The sequence below is a fragment of the Boleophthalmus pectinirostris genome, unplaced genomic scaffold (genome assembly GCF_026225935.1).
Source record: "Boleophthalmus pectinirostris isolate CB_2022bp ecotype Guang Dong unplaced genomic scaffold, ASM2622593v1 HiC_scaffold_18, whole genome shotgun sequence".
Lineage (NCBI taxonomy): Eukaryota > Metazoa > Chordata > Actinopteri > Gobiiformes > Gobiidae > Boleophthalmus > Boleophthalmus pectinirostris.
The window spans coordinates 24,644,626-24,659,029 of NW_026571133.1; the positions used below are offsets into that span (position 1 = coordinate 24,644,626).

General features: G+C 40.0%; 1 protein-coding gene across 1 annotated transcript in view; it reads right to left on the reverse strand.

The window, feature by feature from the left end:
• The window catches only part of LOC110157421 (microtubule-associated serine/threonine-protein kinase 4-like), a 26,676-nt gene continuing 12,272 nt past the window's right edge, over nucleotides 1-14,404 (reverse strand). Inside the window, exons 5-30 of the mRNA XM_020921757.2 lie at nucleotides 12,235-12,315; nucleotides 9,057-9,145; nucleotides 8,852-8,921; nucleotides 8,671-8,749; nucleotides 8,338-8,492; nucleotides 8,187-8,262; nucleotides 7,878-8,087; nucleotides 7,676-7,777; nucleotides 7,454-7,586; nucleotides 6,750-6,811; nucleotides 6,575-6,666; nucleotides 6,287-6,495; nucleotides 6,047-6,185; nucleotides 5,827-5,959; nucleotides 5,583-5,748; nucleotides 5,397-5,498; nucleotides 4,872-4,994; nucleotides 4,692-4,801; nucleotides 4,199-4,323; nucleotides 3,927-4,129; nucleotides 3,642-3,836; nucleotides 3,002-3,228; nucleotides 2,759-2,881; nucleotides 2,517-2,653; nucleotides 2,158-2,345; nucleotides 1-2,081 (exon numbers count right to left, since the gene is read on the reverse strand). Coding sequence (XP_020777416.2) covers nucleotides 1-2,081; nucleotides 2,158-2,345; nucleotides 2,517-2,653; nucleotides 2,759-2,881; nucleotides 3,002-3,228; nucleotides 3,642-3,836; nucleotides 3,927-4,129; nucleotides 4,199-4,323; nucleotides 4,692-4,801; nucleotides 4,872-4,994; nucleotides 5,397-5,498; nucleotides 5,583-5,748; nucleotides 5,827-5,959; nucleotides 6,047-6,185; nucleotides 6,287-6,495; nucleotides 6,575-6,666; nucleotides 6,750-6,811; nucleotides 7,454-7,586; nucleotides 7,676-7,777; nucleotides 7,878-8,087; nucleotides 8,187-8,262; nucleotides 8,338-8,492; nucleotides 8,671-8,749; nucleotides 8,852-8,921; nucleotides 9,057-9,145; nucleotides 12,235-12,315 — 5,410 coding nt within the window. The remainder of the gene's footprint in view (nucleotides 2,082-2,157; nucleotides 2,346-2,516; nucleotides 2,654-2,758; nucleotides 2,882-3,001; nucleotides 3,229-3,641; nucleotides 3,837-3,926; nucleotides 4,130-4,198; nucleotides 4,324-4,691; nucleotides 4,802-4,871; nucleotides 4,995-5,396; nucleotides 5,499-5,582; nucleotides 5,749-5,826; nucleotides 5,960-6,046; nucleotides 6,186-6,286; nucleotides 6,496-6,574; nucleotides 6,667-6,749; nucleotides 6,812-7,453; nucleotides 7,587-7,675; nucleotides 7,778-7,877; nucleotides 8,088-8,186; nucleotides 8,263-8,337; nucleotides 8,493-8,670; nucleotides 8,750-8,851; nucleotides 8,922-9,056; nucleotides 9,146-12,234; nucleotides 12,316-14,404) is intronic.

The window sequence follows — 14,404 nt, forward strand, 5'->3', positions numbered from 1 at the left end:
CTATGCAGTCATTGAGTCAGTTGTTGTAGTGGTAAGAGAAGGTGACTCTTTCCTTAAGGAACAATGCAAGGGCTCTTTAGATGGCGGTTGTGAATCCCCAGAAACTGGATTCTGTAAATTACCTACAACCTTCTTAGAGGCAGAGATTGTATTTGACATTTGTGCAGTTTCTGTATATTCATTGTTTAAGGCAGAGTTTATGTTCTGTGTGACCAATAATAGTCCTGTGGTGCTTGCAGCTGGAGTTTGCTCTAATAAAGGTGCCTGGGTAGTTATTATGTCTGCCTCAGGTCTGGCTCCAGTCAAAAGGTTGCCTGTGTTGGAGCTGTCAGAGTTGTGTGATGAAGTGTGTGGTGTGACTTCCTGTTCCTCCACTTCATCCTCCTGGTCCTCGTTGCTGACTTCCCTTATTGAAGGTGTTTTTCCATATGAAGAAAAATGGGAGCTGTGTCGAGCCCCTCTCAGGTCATGAGTCAGGGAGGAAGAGCCCTTCAGTGCAGTCCTGCTCTCCTGTTTTACAGTAAAAGCAAAAGGTTCTGCTTTACTGGTGGGACTCTTTAAACATTCACTGAGCGTTTTCTCGCTCCTCACTTCTGTGACAGACTCTGGGCATGCTGTCATATTAAGGGTTTCTGGTTTGGGGGAACTTGTAGTGGGGCTTTTTGGTTTGTCTGTAGATTTTAGGTGGGGAATTGTAATTTGTCTCTCACTAAAGCTCTGTAGTCGAGTTGGAGAACTTACTGGCTCACTGACTTTTTCTATCATCTTTGCCAAGCAGGTCTCTGTCTTTGAGATTCTTGGCCCAGACAGCAGACCTATATCCAATGTCCCCTCTAAAGGTTTAAGAGAAGAAACATGACGACCTTCTAGTTTATATTCAGAGGAGGTTTTACGAAGAGGAGACTCTAAGGAGGAAATAAGATGAAGTTTCTCCACAGCACTCTCTGGTCTGCCAGAGAAATATTTGGGGGCCAGACCTTCAGGGCTTGAGTGAATACTTCCTATTCCTGCCTTCATTTGATCATGACTTAAAACTGTGTCCAGCTGAAGACTTTTAGATCTTGTAGACCCAAAATGATGATTTTCAAGAATAGTTGAGGACAAACGACGTACACAGTCCTCACGTTCTTCAAATGAAAGCCTCTTTCGGGTCAGCTCAATGTTAGGAGCTTTGAAGTCCAGTCTATCTGGCTTAATAAGATCTTTACTCAGTCTTGAGTGTGGCCTATCTGAGTGGGATCTGGGGCTACTGTCTCCATCACTACTGGCACCAGGCTCAACACTGGTATCTGAAACATGTGTGTTCCACTTTTTAAGTGCAAAACCAGGATGGGTCTCAGAGGTTTGAAATTCATCCCTGTCTTCACCAAAGAAAGAAACCAAATCTGATTCATAAAGGGCATCTTGCTTTTGTAAAGACTCCCTCCTTTCTGACCAGTCCAACCTCTTAACAACAAGTTTTGACTTCAGCTTTTCTTTGTCAAGTTCTTCAAGGGATTCCTGACGTCCCATCTTTCGAGAAACTGGCCTTTTTAAGCACCCCTGTTCAACGGGTCGAATGCGGGGGACAGACACAGGTTCACATGTCTCATCCACATTGTGTTGATCACTGCCTAGTTCTTCCCCTTGCTCCTCCTCCTGCGTCACTTCCAGGCTGTGTTTTCTGGGACACAGGTGCTTCTTGTCTCCAGAGTAAGAGGGAGACAACTTCTCTTCAGACTGCACTCGCTTTAAGAGGGGTGAGCGAGGAGGCTCAGCACTTTTGGGGCGCACAATATGGCGGACAATAGTGGGAGGAGAGTGGATCTTGGCTGGGAAGGTTTGGGGTGTCTTTGAGATTGTGACTGAATGCCCGCTTAGTAGAGGAGAAGGAGAGCGCTGTGGAGAAGTTGGCTGTGGTGTTGGAGAAGGTGTGCGGGCCAAAGGAGAAAGGGGGATGCTACCAGCGGATTTTCGGCGACCCTGGCGAAGTCGTGGTCCTAGGCCAAGGCCATGCAACGTACTCGGACGGATGTTTCCAGAACCTGCAGGCGAGTTAGGAGCACTGGAACTTGGAGAACTGCTTTGAGAGGAGTTCCCTCCTAAATAAAACAAAAACAAAATCAGTAACATTGTAGAGGTATGTATCAACAAACTACAATATGGGGAAATGTGCACCTGACTGGGTGAAGTCTGGTGCAGGTCGTAAGGAGGCAGTAGGAGAGTGAGGGGATAGACTGTGGGTCGGGGATCCAGGGAGGCTCTCACCAGATGAGAGAGAGTGGTTCAGAGATGATGAAAAACTGCGGCTTGTGTGCAGCAGAGGAGAGGGCTGCATGGCAAAACGCCTGAAGAGGGAGCGCCTCCTTACAATCACACAAGCAAAACAGTATTATTATGCAAAATAAATGTCCTCAAATTATATATTCATATTTTCAATTGATTTACATTTTGGTATATATCAAACTGTTTTCAACATTGTGATAGCTTGACATAAAATGAATTACAAAGAACCCAAGAAAAATTATAGTTTGTACCTCTCTGGAGTCTTCTCCTTTTTAGCTTTTTTAGCACACCTTATCATCTTGCTTCTGTAGCTGTTTCTTCTGGCCGGTCCAGTTTTAATGGACGTATTTTCAAATGGTGTTGTAGAGATGGCAACTTTGCCACCACTCTATAAAGTTGGAATATGTTAACATATTAGCAAACTACAAGTTATAATACAAGACACATAACTTGTAATGTAATTCTATACTTTTTATTATAAAACAGCACACACCTTTAGAAGAAGCTCAACTACTTCTGTGTGAAAAAGGCCATGCACTGGTTCCCCATTGACATGTGTGATGAGGTCCCCAGCTTTTAATCCAGCTGTGTGTGCGGGTCCTCCTTCTTCTACGTTCTAAAAATAAACAATCAGTGAATATATATATAATATAATATTTAATATATATTGTTGATAACTTAAAAATCTTGAATAACTTTATTAATTTTAGTAATCCATAAAAGCTTCACATCTTACCCAGACCATGTGGTAGACAGTGTAGACATCACTGTCACAAGCATAAACTCGTATGGCTCTGAGCGTGAAGCCAAACTTCTTTCCAGAACTATGTATTATGACTGGTTGCCGCAGGTTTGTAGCACACAAGGACAAGTCCCGACTTGGAGAGGAATCTCGCGAAGAAGGGTCTGAGGAAAGTGAGTACGGTGATAGGGGGCTGGGCAGTGGAGACACACCACAAAGGTCTGGAAAATAAATAAAAAAAACAATGAGAAACATGCAGGGTTGCTTAAAATGTTTTGATGTAGAAACGCACAAGACTTCCATTATGCTTGTGCTGTTTTATACCAGTGCAAAGCATAAAATTTTAATTTTCTTAAATTATATAACCCTTAACTAACCCTTAGCCCCAATTCCACGGCAAATCAATATAAATCTGAACAGGGAGCCTTTGAAATTACACCCAAATGCTGCATACACGTGCAAAATGAAAATTCTTTCTATATAACAAATCACATAAAAATGGTGCTGAAATGTTCCAGCCACATCTGTATGTCCATCCTACTTAATTTCAAAATGTAAAGTTTCTTTAAATTACATCATTAGCAACAAAACAAGCAGTTGCACAGATTTGTCATCATAGGTTTATAAGACTTACCTCCTGGAATCATGAGAGAAAGAGTTCCAGTTGAAACAGATTTGGGGACTTTTGGTACAACTCCAGACTTTTCCACAGCGGTCTGTGGAAGAGCAAGAGTTGGCTGAGTCACCTGGTCGCCAGGGGAGTTAATGTCAGGGTTCTCCCTCTCTTCACTTCGAGGGACCAGCTGGTCCAAATGTTCAGAAAAACTGTCTGTGAAAACACATTATACAATTTTAAATGCATCTGAAGTGTATCACACATACAGTGTACCAAAGGAGAATTCATTCTGTGACATTTTACCAGAGAGAGTTTCTCCTGGAGTGCTGCCAGGGGTTGTCATGTCAGGCTCATCTAGAGGTATTTCAACAGACAAGGATGGTTTAGTTGAGTCTGCAAGGCCTGAGGACTCCTCTCCTTCACTCTCTGCTGAAATGGCAAACTTTGGTAACAAACAAGACCCTTGGTTCATACTGCCACTGTCTGTTGACTGGGATATGGATGGCCTGTGAAAAGTTACATGTTATTTCCTATTCAAAATGACAAAAAGGTTTGGTATAAGTATGTCAGTATACATTTCAGCAAAATCTGGCATCCAGTTAAGTGTATCGGCAGTCAGTGGAGTCTCCGCTTTGTTCTCTTCAGTCTCTCCCTTTTCCTCCTCCAGATGCCCACGGGACAGATCCAGACTGCTGTAAACCTAAAAACAGTAACACTGTGTTAGTGGAAGCTTTAGTATTTCTACTTACTGGTAAAAAACTGCACTGGCAGTTGGCAACATTCAGTGGTATAATGTTTAGAGAGAAAGCCTGTGAAACACACAGTTGCTCTTGGAGATATGCAGTATTTTCTTGTTTTGATGAAAGAAGAGAACATGCTGCAATGCAGCAGAACAATTGGTCCTAGCCTTGAAACATTATATCTCACATTACAGCAAAAAACTGCCAAGCAGAAAATATATGCAAAGGTATAGTGCATGTAGATTATTGTCGAGGGGTGGGCCAAGATGCAAAGAATTGTGTACATCCCCCTGAATCCCAACACGTGAATGTGATTAACAGGACACACCTTGGAGAATCTGTGAGAACAGGAGGAAAACTGCCGCAATTCCATGTTGAAGTCTTCATCATTAGTGTCATCCTCTTCTGTTTCAAGGTGATGGTATCTTTCAGAGCGAGCTACATAAGCATAAAAGCCTCACATTATATATAATTTTGTCATATGACTTTCTGTTGATTGTACACTCACTGTCAAAATAGCTAGTGTCATCTTCAGATTCCAACTGTGGAATAAACTCTGCTTTCTGCCTCAGCAAACTATTCCAATCAAGGTTGTGAAAAAACTGATGATTCTTCACCTCTGCAGCCCCTCCTGTAAAGAAAAGGTTGATAAAAGCTTAACAGATTCATAATTTTTTTAATATATTTTTAACATATTATGGGTTATGCCATGGTGACATTGATTGAATGTGGACGAGCAGGTAGTTCACTCTTTTAATGATGTGTTTTTGTGTTTCAAAACTGCCCTGCTGTCAGCTCAATTTGTTTTTGGTGACTAGTAATAATAATGACCTGGGCCATTTTGAGTGAGTTATATGTAATAATTATAATGCAATAGTCTTCAGTAGTGCTTTTCTGAAGATGCAAAGTCTGTTCACACTTGGTGGTGGAAAGCTACTTTCATTCAAGTCACAGATGACCCAAAGTAGATTGTGCCTTTTGTATGAAGTTATGCTAAAATGAGACACAACAGAACTGTTAAAAAATAACACACCTGTACCAAGTCTTTCCAGAGGATTCTGTCTCAACAGCAATGTGATAAGTTCTTGCGCATCAGGAGGTGGAGCGTCTTCACCCTCCGGCCAGTTGATTTCATCTGAGTAAATAAAAACTGTTGAATTGACTTGATCCAACACATCCTGTAATTTAAGATTGACCCACTCATAAATATGTTGCTTACCGCTAATGACTTGTCCAAAAAGTTCCTCTGGTGTGTCTCCAAAAAACGGCACACAGCCAACTAGAAACTCATAGAGGATAATGCCCATTGCCCACCAGTCCACCGGCTTCCCATAGCCTTGTCTGAGAATCACCTCTGGAGCAATATACTCGGGAGTTCCACAAACCTATGAAAAAATATAGTTTACATTTTTATTTTGTTTGATATAAACTAAGTTTTATTTAAGTCAAGTTTTAACATTTACCTGCTTGTCAGAAAATTCCCGTGCATCTTTCTCTATATGTCCTTCATACAAATTGGTAGTCATATTCATCAGGCCTACTTTTGACAGCCCAAAATCTGTCAGTTTTATGTGCCCCATTGAGGTAACCAGCAAGCTGTAAACAACAACAAAAAAATTAACTAATTGAAATTACAGAATCCAAACACTATTCACCATTTTGTGGTAGCGTGCATCTACTTACTTGTCTGGTTTAAGATCTCTGTGTACAATGCCATAATTGTGGAGGTACTCGAGCGCAAGTACAGTTTCAGCAAAGTACATTCTGGCCATATCCACAGGAAGAGGACCCATGTTTTTCAAAAGAGTGGCGCAGTCACCACCTGATGAAAATAAACTCTGTGAATCTGGCTCATCTTAACTGGATGTTAACATGGAAGGAAGAATATTTGAATATATTTTAACAAAGCAGTTGTAATCTAACCTTCTACATATTCCATAACCATGCACAAGTGGCGTCGTGTCTCAAAAGAGCAGAACATGGAGACCACAAAAGGATTCTCTGCAAAGGTGAGGATGTCTCTTTCTACAAACGCCTGCTGGATTTGATTTCTCAAAATAAGGTTTTGTTTGTTGATCTTTTTCATGGCAAAACGCTGCTTTGTCTCCTTATGCCGAACCAGGTATACAGCTCTATAAACACAAATCATCTATATTACAACATTAATTACACAACTAATAAAATTACAATTTATTAACACATTGTTCTTACCCATAGGCGCCATTACTAATGAGTTTTATCATCTCAAAGTCTAGCTCACAGGGTTTCCGCCTGGACCGTAATACTGCACTAAAACTTTGAGACTAAAATAAGAAGAGAAATGCATTTTTATTCACAAAATGAAGGTATTACTGATATGTTTCCATGAACTATACAGTGTCAATACCGAGTCATCTGTTTCAGGTGTTTCTGCAATCCCACTGTCACTGCTAGTCAACTGAGCTATTTCTGAAAATAGAGCATTTAAAATGAGATAAATCATTTAATCGCAGAACATTCCATGTTTACCAGACCAAAAAAGTGTATTTCTGGCCCATTAGTTGAGGTGCTGACTCGAGATTAAATTTAAAGCAGTAATAATGGTGTGAAAGTAAACAGCCAAAAACTCTGCACTAGCACAAATGTTTATTAGTCACCATGTTACATCTGTGTAGTTTTGAATATGCATGCAGTAAACTAAAGTCCTTGCACTGGGTTTTTCCACTCTCCTGGGGTATGTAAACACATCTGAATATCATCTAACATCTGTCCCTCCTTGAGTGCATGCTTTAAGCACAGGGTAAATGAAACATGGAGGATACACATGGGGGAGACACAAGAAGCTGTGGATCTGTATTGGTCTGTGGGGAGGCCATTCTTTTCTAATTAGTTATAATGGACATGGAGAAGCAGAAGGTCATTATGGGCTATACAGCTCCAGCCATTAGCCAGACGTCCTTTTTCTAGTAGCCTAATTCTTCACAACTGACTCCACTCTATAAACATGTAAGAACTGTTTAAGTTTGTAATTTTTACATCAAGATTGAAATGAAGATTGTTTTCTGGCCAAGGGTCACACAGGCCACATCACACAGTAATGTGAGACTTCACCTTCCAGAGGGTCCCTTGTCAGTCCAAGCTGGCTGATAATGTAACGGGGGATATCAGTTTTGATGCCCTGGCCCTCTTTAGCGTGTCCTTCAGCAGCCTCCAAAAGGTGATAGAACTCCTCTGGATCAAATTCCTAGCGGCAAAACAGATTTGAGGAATGCAATCAAATTGTAAATATAAATACATGGAGTAAGTGTATAATAAAAATATTTAATAATTTACCAGGCATTCCAGTAATCGTGCTGGTCGGGCTATGACCATGAGAAGTTTTTTTACTAGCTCTCTGATGAAGTTCACTTCCTCACTCTCTGATCTTTCTGTTGACTACAAGAAATCAACCAAGACATAGAAAGCCTTTGTGTCTTTTTTATGCCAACAAAATAATTATTATTTAATAGTATTATTTGCACTTGAATTTACAAACCTCCATAACCAGCTTCTCCAGCTTATCGGTGAACTCGCAGAAATAGCTGGAGGTGACCAGTCCTTGCCGACTCTTCTCGAGACAGTCACGGGCCAGCTCAATGATTTGGTGATGTGCAAAGCCGAGGACGCCATCTGCCAGAGGGAGGACGTTCTCTGGAGAGTTACTGCGGATGATCTCCTCAATCTTCTCCTCCATTTGAGCTGTGGCCTGCAGGGAGAAGCAGGTTAGCCAAACATGCCACTGCATACTGTGTGTGTGTTTGTGTGTGGGTAAATAGGTTATCTTTGCTTCAAATATTGTAATTACCCTCGGAAATCTCTCCTTGTAGACATGGTTCATCATAATAATTTCATTGTCAAAACATGATGGAGATCGTCCTGGGCTAAAACACACATTTAATAAAAATACACTTAGGATGAAATTTCAGTTTAAAATAATAAAGACACCAAATGTAAACCTTAGACTGCGTGAACGTGGTCGCATTGGTGTGGCTCGTCGACATTCATCTCCAGAGATGCTCTCAGTGCAGAAGTGCTTAGAGAGAAAGTGCAGTTCATCAGGAGTTGGCTGGAAGGGCAGCTGGTGCAGCTTCTCCTGTGATGAACAGGATGACTGAAAATGAAACATATACATTTCAAAATGTAAAGAAAAAAGTGATGTTACTGTCTCTTTATTTATGTATTGTATGCATCCCATTTACAAGGAGTGTTCAGTGTTGCTCAATCAATGATTGTACAATAGCACTATTAAGATAATCTCAAAGTTACACATGTAAGAGATAAATACTTACAGAGAGAGTGGAGCTAGGTGTGTTGGTTCCATAGCCTGATGAGGGGAGAGAGGCCAGTGACCAGCGGCGGCCATCAGTCCTATGACACATGCAGGCAAAAAGATTAAAACCACTATTCTATTTCATTTCTCTGTTATTTGCCATTTTGCTTGTGAAATGTTTAATGCATAGTATGGTATACCTTCGGGCAAATGAGAAATGGGCTGAAGCACTGGGGGAGAAATTCCTGGGACTGTCTTGTGGACTTGTTCCTATGAATAAGAGAAACATATTCCTATATTTTATGCAAGTCAAAACAGGCTTAAATCAAAAAACATGTCACAGTACTATCAAAATATTACACAGGATGTTCTGGATTACAACAGTTTCGCACATGCTGAAATTACCAGTGAGAGTAGAGAGTGGTGAATGAGGTCGTGGTAAACCTGATGACTGACCACTTCCTATCAGACTTTTTCTGTTGCTTGTCCTGCAACTGTAAAAGCAAACATAATGGAAAAAAATTTGCCAAGCATAATCAATAAGACAATAAAGACCTCTAGTTAGAACAAATAATTGTGTAAGTGGAACAAAACTATTTTAATGAATCACTCCTAATGATTCTATGTGATATATGCATTTTTTATTAACATGTATTGAGTCCGGATGGATCCCAACACAAATTACTAATTAAAACAACAATTTGTCTTTTAAGGAAATATATTGTTCTGTTTTATTGTTCTGAGATAATAATTGTCATAGCCCCTGTGCTCTCTTCTGTCTAAAACAACTGTATTTTTCACAAAAATACAGACTGCCCAGAAATGACAACAAATGAGGCCACTGAGTTCTATTCAGTAGGCAATGATGCACTATATAGTGAAGCAACAACCTTTGATATAACTCAGATATATATTTTTTGCTTATTTTAGATAAAAGAAACAAAAATAGATAACACTGTGATGTATCAGACTTTGAAAACCAGCTTCATTTGGACCTCTGCTGTCTTTTTTTTTTTTTTTTCTCCCAAAGTTGCTGTTCCCTGTCAGAACTGTCAGTAGAGCTTACAAAGCAAAGGCCACACAAATTATAGCTTGCTGACAAAATAATGCTCAAAGACAAAGACAAACACATTTGGTTATTAATAGATTTCAAAATAACTCAAAATGTCAGATCAGAAGATTCATAATAATGAATGCAAGTGTTACATGTATGACTATGAAAAATTCCCATGTTAAATTATTTGTTCTCACTTAGGTCTGATGTTTCCTTGTTGTCATTATTGAAAAGCATATGGAATGTTTAGTAAATGTTTTTTTTTTTGTTCTACCTTATGTCCAAGTGACATAAATTGAGGAAAAAAGTTCAGAGTTTATGTCATGCAAAGCTCTTTTCCGTAAAATGGGTCAAGGATTAAAAATAAACACGTAGTAAGAGCTTTACTAATACTCTGGCTCCAGAGAAGTGGGAAAAAGCATCTTAAATGTTAGTTAACATCTACACACAATGAAATGACATAGTGCTTAATGCATGATTTGCGTAAACATGTTAAACAATTCTTTCATATTACTTAAACAAAGCATACATCCTATATGAAAGTCCAAATAAGGCTATAAAATGATGTGAAGGTTAGAGAAATGTGATACTGCTTTAACAATAAACGGACAATCGCCCTTTACCTCCCGAAGACAAACATCCACAATAGACTGGGAACACCCAATCTCTCATTCAGTGCTATCTGATTTGAGGTATTGTAAAGGAAAACCAACTGTCCTAGTGCACACTGAGACCTGTTTTATAGAGCAATAAGTTTAACAAAAGACTAAATTTGAGTCCAAGTATTTCCAGAACATTACCTCTTGGAACGGCGCAGACGACCTCGACCAAAAAAGCGTGGCTTGTCAAACTTGGACAGAGCGCTCCACAAATTTGAGTCAGACATCGCGCACAGGTCACGCCAGAGGAAGAAGACTATAGAGGAGCGGCTGAGTTTACCCAACTGTACTCATGACTAACAGTAGTATTACAAACTGCAGAGAGGACACTGTGTCCTCAAATCAAAGTAATCCAGGGACAAAGCTGTGGGTCAGGTGCAGACAGGTCCGCTGCGGCAGAGATATGACACTTGCAGACTTTTGTTTTGCTGCAGACTATGACAAACCCTCACCCTGCTGCTGATGCTCAACATGCTTCATCTCATGTAACTGGCACCTACCACTGAGGAGATTTGGGAGGGGACTCTGTCACCAAGTAACTGGGATGGATCAAATGGAAATGATGTCATTTCTCCTCTTTGGCATAGGTCTAACCATCTTTGTTTTGACTTATTTATATCACATGTTTTTATACATACTGTACAAATGTACACATAGTCTAAACTTCTAAAATGATTACAACACAGCTTAAATTAAAAAAGTGACACTATGGTATAAAAACATCAAGGGGTTTAAAAAATTAAATGAGCCAGACTGTAGACAAAAAACAGCAATAATATGCAATTGGCTTTGCTGTACCTTGACAATAAAGAGCATGAGCCAGATTGTATACTCTAAACATAAATGTTACAAATAGCTTCCATATAGGCATCACACGGCTAGTGACTACCATACACTACATTTTTCAAAAGGAGTCAAAACATATTATTGAAGTTGTGTTGTCATAATTAGGGCTTTGCATTCTGTCACAGCGACTAAGCACATGTCCCTATAGATTCACATGACAGGCAGTCTTCACTCTAATAATGGCTCTGCCCTGTTTCTGTGTTCCACATAGGAAACAATGGTTCAGATGGTTCAAAGTCAAACTTTCATAGAGCAGCATGCCTTGGGAGGTCACTGTCGAAAAAGATAACACAAGCAAACAATGTAGGCTCCTGGCTGTCATTTTCATAGTTTAACACATTGTGATATCAACTGAGCTGACAAGTAAACACAAGCACACATGGATCAGTGGCTTTGCCTTACTGTAGCACAGCCAAAGCAGGCCATCTTTGGAAGATGAACCAAAGTCAGATGGTGGGCAATGTGAGCAGTTCATTGAAAACAGTTTCAGAAATATTTTTGAATGAGGTGCTTTGAATGAAAAACAATAGATTTAAAGAGGTTTTACTTTCACAAGGGATTACTTATGTAATTACTTAAGATATGAGCATTAAAAAAACAAAAGCACAAACTCAACAACCAGCTGTCAGAGTTTACACTTGTCATGTGTCTGGGAGAAGGTTCTAGCTATATTTTCTAGTGCTTCTTTGTTTCTTTCAAATGACTGGAACCAGGCAAGCTGCAAACAGACAAAACATTTTCCACTCCAATTTATTTCAAATACTGCAAATCCTACTTAGCACATGAAAGAGGAAATAAACCCAATCTCTACAGAGAGGGGCAACATGGGGGAAGGGGACACCATCAACATTATATAAGCACCAGTGCAATGTCACTTCAGTGGTAAATGATTTTTGGAGAAGACACCACATTCTTATTTCAAATCTTAATGGCACTACCACTAAAAACACACGCAGAAACATGCGCTTCAACAATATACACAAAGTATATTTACAAAGCTATGGATGAAAAAGCTCAAGCTTACCTCCAAAAATGAAAAGCGTGCAGTGGGCTGCACGGACTGCAAGGGCTAGTGGGAGTGGGACTCAAGCTTCGGGGAGTGAGGCTGCAAAGTTAAATGGAGTGTTGTAAACGTTTTTTAGTACAAAGAGCCTAACAGCTCCGACATGAGCGGACACACATAACACAAACTCAGGTTCAGAGCATCACCACTCCAGTGGACAGTCATGTTTGTAGAATCTAACAAGGCTATGAGCGTTTCATACTAAGGTCTAAGTTACAAATGAGATAAAACAATATAATTTTTTATTCATTTATTAAAACCCATGGATATTTTAAAAGGACAGAGGTTTAAGTAATTATTAATTTACACAGTTGTAATGGCAAATGTATTCAGAATTAAATATGCAGTTCCAGGAATATGATTAAATTATTTAACCGATTTTTAGTTATTATATTTAGTATATTTATAATGTTGACCTATAAATGCCAGGATGAGATTCATTGAAATAATCTGTTCTTCACAATCGGCTGTTGGACAGGTCACAACAGTGCCACATCACACTGAAGGTGTGCTGAGTGTCCACAATGTCACAGCGGCAGGGAGCATCTTGTGCAGATGCGGCACTCATGACTCATGACATGCTCTGCCCCTCAGATGTGCACAAAAGAGCTTAAAAACAGAAAGGACAGACATACGCATGTACAGGACAGAACACTAAAGGTTAGCTGTAGGAAAAGCTGACATTAAAAAGGGGGCTATTGCTGATGCTAACACTGCACAGTGCATAGCAACAGTAAGACAACAACAAACAGAGACTGACAGATGAGGCTAGATGCTGAGAGCTGTCCCTGAATCTGCTGAACATAATGGAGAAAAATACTCACTCTAGCGTTAACCCAGGAATCCTCAGCCTTTCCCGCTGGGCTTTCATGGTTCAACTGTGCTCGTTTGCTCTATTGTGGACATGATATGCATTCACACTGCCTGCGTCGCATTGACAAAGAGCCAAACCCCGCCACCACGGACAAATGAGGAGGACAGCTTTTTCAATGGAAGCAAGGAAAAGCAAGATCGTGTTTTGGTTTTTCCCGTTCCACCTTGAAGCTGTCAAATGAGGTCTTCAGTTGCCTGCAGAGGGCATGGAGGCAGGACAATAGCCCTTTTCCCTCCCCTAGTACACGCCCCCTGCTCTTTCAGAACGCATGCAAGCTTGTGGACAACCCCCACCACCATCTGGTGACTTTCTACATAACAGGGCGAGATAGACGGGATTCAGTGAACATTTTGCCCTTTACCGTTAGAAATGCAGACACCTGGGAATCAGCTAGTATGAAGCACATCCTCTGTCACTACTCAGATGATGTCATTGTAGAAATAAATAAAAAAAAATCATACTGCACCACCGTTTGCAGCCCACCATTCATGTAAAAGGGGAGAGGACACCAAGACCACATCTTAAATTGTGATATCATTTAAATAGACCTTCATAAAAGTAGCCACAAGCAGTTGTCTATGAAAATGTACTTGAGCAACAGGGGCATAGGAGTATGAGATGATGTTGATATGAAACAAGAGTAGAGTAGGTCATAAGCCGGCTATGGACACGGCCAACACTAATGCCAAATATACTGCCCTACATCTCATAGTCATTTCATGTGGTTTCAACTTTATACATCAGAAATGCAATGTCCTATCAAAATACTGATACATGACATGTGGTTAAATAAGCAACACATTGCTTGGCCTGACTCTCAGACTGCAGTAAAACACTGAAAGAAGGTTGATTTGGTAGCAAACTCTACAGTTGGACAACTGTTGCCAAGGTGATGCCAGCCACGACAGAATCAGATTTCAAAAGGTACATTTTAGCTCCTACAGTGACAAATGATCACATAGGCTTTACACTAGATTGAATGACACATTCAGACTTTACCAACAGAAAATGACAATAATTACTTTAAATATGTTTCAGTCTATCAAATGGTGAAGGTTAATAACCTTCCTACCTACCTAACGACAAGGCCATTAACAGCCTACATATACCAACAAAGATACTGAATAAATGAAAAAATCCCATAAATAAAAACAAAAACCCTTTCTTGACTTTTCACATGACAAACCTCCTTTTTCCACAAAGCAGAGAATTGAAGTTGCATTAATTTCTGTAAACTTTCTAATATCAAAACGCTAA